General features: G+C 36.2%; 1 protein-coding gene across 2 annotated transcripts; it reads left to right on the forward strand.

Annotated features, from left to right (window-relative positions):
• Positions 1 to 3,299: 3,299 nt before the first annotated feature.
• On the forward strand, positions 3,300 to 6,359 carry LOC109593743 (cyclin-dependent kinase 11A-like). Of its 2 annotated transcripts, none has more exons than XM_020008776.1 (4): positions 3,300 to 3,774; positions 3,827 to 4,297; positions 4,350 to 4,845; positions 4,904 to 6,359. In XM_020008776.1, the coding sequence occupies exons 1-4, from the start codon at positions 3,313 to 3,315 to the stop codon at positions 6,337 to 6,339; spliced, it is 2,865 nt and encodes a 954-aa protein (XP_019864335.1). In that variant the 5' UTR covers positions 3,300 to 3,312; the 3' UTR covers positions 6,340 to 6,359. The 2 variants fall into 2 exon arrangements, with proteins under 2 accessions (XP_019864335.1, XP_019864336.1); XM_020008777.1 differs by having other exon boundaries at positions 3,300 to 3,768.
• The last annotated feature ends 6 nt before the right edge of the window (positions 6,360 to 6,365 follow it).

Consider the following 6,365-nt stretch of genomic DNA (forward strand, 5'->3'; position numbering starts at 1 on the left):
TTCAAAGAAAGAGCTAGGCAGAGGAGGCTGGGGTGTGATCTGGATGGGAGAGTTTAGGGGACAAAGAGTTGCTGTGAAACAGATGCATGAGCTGATTAAAAGTGATGAATATATGGAGCTCCTTCATCGAGAGATCAATACAATGTCTCAATTGCGTCATCCTAATCTCCTCCAGTTTATAGGAGCTGTGTTAGACCATCCATCAGGTAATCCTATGATTATCACTGAAGTAATGGATACCTCATTACGGAGTGCCTATGAGAGGAAGGAGCTTACTACTGATCCTGGCTGTAGACCAGTGATTCTATCTATAATGCGTGATGTAGCTGTGGGTTTAAACTACCTACACTGTCTACCTGATCCTATTATTCATCGTGATGTCAGCAGTGCTAATGTACTACTGGAATCAAAGGGACACAACAAATGGAAGACTAAGATATCCGACTTTGGATCAGCTAAATTCGCTCGTGCAGCAGTCACTGAAGCACCAGGAGCAGCTGTCTATAGTGCTCCCGAGAGTATTGCAACACTTCATAGGAGAACAAGAAAGCAAACAACAAAGATGGATTCTTATAGCTATGGTGTTCTCTTATGCGAAATGATAACATGCCATTTTCCAAACGCAGAAAAGTTTGAGACTGTCAAAGTCAGCTCACCTCAGTTGTATGAACTCATAGTTTCATGTATCAATGAAGAACCAGACAAACGACCAACAATGTCTGAAATAATTCTCAAATTGGATCGTTGTATTGCTAATAAGTAGCACCGACTGTTTCCAGTTGCACAAGTACTTTTACAATAATTGTTAAGCACAATTTAGACTTTATTATTTCATTTTCTATTCATTTGCTTTTTCTACTATTATTTTTAAATGGTACTATTATTGTAATTTTTGTTTGCTCTTTCTTAAAATGCTATTCTATTTAACTTTTACAGCTAAAGGTCATTATAACGACATTCATAGTTTCTGGTTTATTCTAAGTTATAAATAATTGTCTCCTTTCTTTGGAAGAGAGGTTGCGACAGCGTTGAGCAAAAAGAAAGCAAAAACTAATGACTTCAACTACAGTGGACTGTACTTTTATTTTCTTTTATTTTATTTGATTGTCACTCACTGCTTATAATGTATGTACATATCAATATCAATAAAATGTGTGTGTGTGTATTATAATTATGGTATATGTGTACTAATGTAATTAAATTTAGTTTTTTGGATGTTAATGTGCTCAGAATCAGCTCAAACTTTCTACACAGCATAAGGACATCAATATGTATCAGAAAATGTAATAAAAATTGGAAGTGATTTTGGAGCCATTTTTCAGAAAAAACCATGGGCTATAGTACAGGGAAATTTTCAGATTTTGGCCCATTTTTTAAATTGGCCGTAACTTTAAAAATTGAAGTCAGAATTAGCTCAAACTTTCTACACAGCATAAGGACATCAATATGTATCAGAAAATGTAATAAAAATTGGGGGTGATTTTGGAGCCATTTTTCGGAAAAAACCATGGGCTAATTTTGGCCCATTTTTTAAATTGGCCGTAACTTTAAAAATTGAAGTCAGAATTAGCTCAAACTTTTTACACAGCATAAGAACATCAATATGTATCAGAAAAATGAGAAAATAATAATTATAATAAAAATTGGGGGTGATTTTTGAGCCATTTTTTTGGAAAAAAACCATGGGCTATAGTACAGGGAATTTTCAGAAATTTGCCTATTTTGTGAAGACCTTCTAATGTTCATCATAAAGAAATGCTTGTACATACGTTATAAAAATTGTTATTATATTCTGGTATTATTACTAAAGGTCAGTTATTTTTGTATGATACCTATCAATCCTTTTTCTCACACACACTCACCTCTCTCTCTCTCTCTCTCTCTCTCTCTCTCTCTCTCCCTCTCTATCTCTCCCATTTCTTTCTCATATATACATGTACATGCAGTCAGGTAGAGCAACTGGTGTGTTACAGTTTTTACTGTACACTGTGTTATGGATGATTGGCATATTGTGTGTATCTTTATTAATAACTGGTGGATCATGGGATTTTATAAATGGAGTTTATGGAGTCATGTAACTTAAGTTTATATGCCTCCTTATTAGAAATACACCCCCTCTCTCTCTCTCTCTTAGTTTACTTGTTCCTGATTTCACTCCTAATGTTGGCTTATTCTGGTATTTCTTTATGGAGATGTTTGATCATTTTCAAGTTTTCTTTCTCTGTGTCTTTCAAATCAATGCCTTCATTCATGCTATTCCACTCACCATCAGATTCAAGTAATAAATACATTTAAAAACACAGCATGTGTACATGCATGTACAGTATAGCCTCTCTTAATGGACACTCTCTATAGCGTACACCTCCATTTAACGGACAGCACCTAGTGTACCAATTACATTCCTTACTGTATAAAATAACCTCCACATAAAGGACACCTCTGTATAACAGAGACACTTTTTACCCAAAGTGTCCATTATATAGAGGCTACACTGTTAATATAAGTAGATGGCATAGTTAATTTTATCTCTTCTTATAGTCAAGACCCAATGTTCCTAGTGTATACTTTACTGTCTCTGATCTCATTATTCAAATCATACCCCACTGTTGCTGATTTTATTATACCAGTATCATTACTACCACTGTGGACTCATGTATTCAGATGTAAGTATAATAACACATACAAATAAATTGATACTTTAGTAAATAATGACTAGTTTATAATGATACACTATAGTCTACTCTCATGTCAGTATGTTTTGTATTAAGTAATTTAGTTATGTATACATAGCTTAAGTTTATGTAACAAATGATGCACTTTTTGCCCAGCAACATGTTGCTTGAAGCATACACATTCAATTATAGATTTCTCTTGATATAATACATGTACATGTAATTATTACAATGATTACACTCAATATGGCAATATTATAACTGCATGTGAGTTTAAAAACCTACAAATATGATTTATATTTTCTTTATTTCTTTTACTCCAGATATGAGGTTCACTCCAGTTATAATAGGTTGTGTACTAGTCAGTTCAATAGCTGGACCCATTACCTGGTATCTATGGATACACACTGGAAGTGCTAATGCCAACTTCTTCTTTGCTTTAACATTAACTTATTGTATTAGTCAGATATTCTTATTGCTTGATGTGTGTCACTCATACCTCACTCATCAGTATGATATGACCAATGGACTACCCAGGACTAGTAATAAACTAGGAACTGGTCATATACTGTTGAAATTACAATAAACAGTGATTTGGTCAATTAAAATTGATTTTTATTTACCACACCTTCAATACGCAATGGCTTCCATCTTACTGAAAGAGAAGAGTGGACATGGCCAGTCCCGAGAAGGAGAAGACCCCTGGGAGTGTAGAGTATTCAAAGGAGAGTTTGTTGTTCAAATACCTCATCAGCAGAGACGTCAAATCAAGGGTGTCACTCCTAATTACCGCCTTTATCGTGATCCTAAAGTTCTTCTGTATGCTGAACCCATTGAAGTTGCTCCAGTAGAAGAAAGGGAAATAGAATATCTTCAAGCAGTACAACCAGCTAGTGCACGATTAAAGGAATACTTAAACGAGAATAAGGAGACGAATATGGATCTGGTAGTTGGTGATAAGGTGATCTTCAAGCTAAAGTTACCAGAGTTTTTTGCATCAAAAGCCACAACACCAACTGCATCAGTCAATGGTACAATACGTTATATTGGTCCTCATCCTGATAGTGATGGAATAGTCTTTGGTATTGAAATAGATGTACGAGTGAGTTCATTGTGTTTTATGCTTTCGTTTTAACACAGTTACTGCATTTTAGGATCAAGCATATCGTGGTAAAGGTACCAGTAATGGTAGACCTTATTTCACTTGTGGACCCAACAATGCTGTCTTTGTTGCTATGGATAAGATAATCAAGAGACAAGATCCATCTCGTACTAGATCTGGTCAGGGATTACCTGAACTTTCTGTTATGGAGCCACAACCTAGACCAGCTACAAGAAGCCTGAGTGAAACAAAACTTGCTGCCAGTGGTCAACCTAAAGGTGTTATTGATAGGGTAAAAGATTTTGTAAAATCCTTGCCAATGGACGACTATGCAGCAGAAGATGAAGGAAGATTTGAAGTAGGAGATGTATCTGGTCATAAGTCTCGATTCAAAGAAGGTGATCGTGTGATATTACAGACAGTTAAAGAAGACATAGTTGCTGGTACAGTGAGGTGGGTGGGATCCATTAGAGTTTCTAAAGACATGAAAGTTGATCCTCTTCCAGTAATAGGAATAGAAACAGTAAGTGATGGAAGTAGCCAATCAATGGATAAAATAATTTTACCTTTTTCAGGACAGAAAAATAGATTCTTCGAAAGATTTTAATGGTGTTGATATTAATGTCACTGGCAGTCATGGTAAGGTTTTTAAAGTATCATATAATCACAGTCGAGTGTTCCTTCCTGAACAAATGGTACTTACTATTGATGAGTATACAATGCAGAAACAGAAGGATCACGCTGCTAAATTTGAGAAAGAAACCAAAATGGATGATGCTACTGAAAATGATGAGAAGAAATTAGCTACAGAATTTGGTATGTCAGTAGCAGAATATCGACGACAACAGCAAAGTTATGTTGACTTTTCTAAGAAAATGAATGATAGAAGGATAGCTGATGAATCAAAAATTGAAGACATGACCGAAGAAAAGTTTGCAGTAAGCTGTGGAATAGGTGAAGGAGAAGAGTATGATGCATTATCAGATACAATACAAGTTATGAGGTTTGCTGGGCTTAAAGCAGTTGAGGAACGAGTCGAAAGAGAAGGAAGGGCTCTTGAAGATCGAAAACGTGAGCATAAACCCTAACTTTAACATTAATTTAAAAATTATATTTTGCTATAATTAAGGTTTAAAGGAAGAAATCCATCAGCTCCAGGCATCAATTGAAAATCTTCAGTTGGAGAAAGACACTCAACAAAAGAGAGCTGAACAGCAAGAACAACAATGGAGGAATGAAAAACAACAACTTCTGGAAGAACAGGATCGTCTGAGGGAAGAAGTTAAGCTAGTGCAGGAACAAATAGAAACAGACAAACAAGCACTAAAGGAGGAAAATGGCCAACTAAAATATGAAAATGAGCGTTTAAGGAGAGAGATCACTGACCTTAGAGAAGCTCATCATGAGCTGCAACAAGAAACAGAAAAGAAGGAGCAAGTCCAGGCACAGCTGCAGAGCCAAGTTGGTCTTTTCTCAATCGAAAACATGAGATTGAAAGGTCAAGTGAAGCAGCTGGAAGAAAGCAAGTACTGGGATAAAAATGAAGAGTATCGTCAGCTGCAAGATACGTATGAGAATCTTAGGAGGAATTATGAAAGAAAAGAAGACGAGTGCTATCAACTACAGAAGTCTTGTGATGCTCTTGTGACTAGTAATGAAGACAAGGAAGAAAGAATACGCTGCTATAAACTATTAGTTAAAAAAATGGAAGCAGACCAAGCATCAAAACAAAACGAATTAGCTAGACTTGAGAAAAGTTGGAAGATTAGCTCTGCAGATATTGAGTACACTAAAACAAAGCTGGGTACAGGAGGATGGGCAAAAGTCACAATTGGAAAGTTTCGTGGGAAAGATGTCGCAGTAAAGAGATTCTATAAAGTACTTTTGCAACAGGAAGAGCAAAGTAGTCATTATATGGAGCTCCTTCATAGAGAGATCAACACAATGTCTCAGTTGCGTCATCCTAATCTCCTCCAGTTTATAGGAGCAGTGTTAGACCATCCAAAAGGTAATCCTATGATTATCACTGAAGTAATGGATACCTCATTACGCAGTGCCTATGAGAGGAAGGAGCTTACTACTGATCCTGGCTGTAGATCAGTGATTCTATCTATAATGCGTGATGTAGCTGTGGGTTTAAACTACCTACACTGTCTACCTGATCCTATTATTCATCGTGATGTCAGCAGTGCTAATGTACTACTGGAATCAAAGGGACACAACAAATGGAAGACTAAGATATCCGACTTTGGATCGGCTAATTTAGCTCATGCAGCAGTTACTGCAGCACCTGGAGCTTTAGTTTATAGTGCTCCAGAAAGCCATGCTCCTTATGGAAAAAGGCAAACAATAAAAATGGATTCATATAGCTATGGTGTTCTCTTATGTGAAATGATTACATGCCGTTTTCCTAAAACTCCTGGAATATTAGAGACTCTCTCACTGCAAGTCAAAGTCAGCTTACCTCAGCTGCATGAACTCATAATTTCATGTATTAATGAAGAACCAGACAAGCGACCAACAATGTCTGAGATAATTGTCAAATTGGATTGTTTCATTGTCTAGTTACTTCTTAAAATATTTTTGCACAC

This window comes from Amphimedon queenslandica, unplaced genomic scaffold, assembly GCF_000090795.2.
Source record: "Amphimedon queenslandica unplaced genomic scaffold, v1.1 AMPQUscaffold_13507, whole genome shotgun sequence".
Lineage (NCBI taxonomy): Eukaryota > Metazoa > Porifera > Demospongiae > Haplosclerida > Niphatidae > Amphimedon > Amphimedon queenslandica.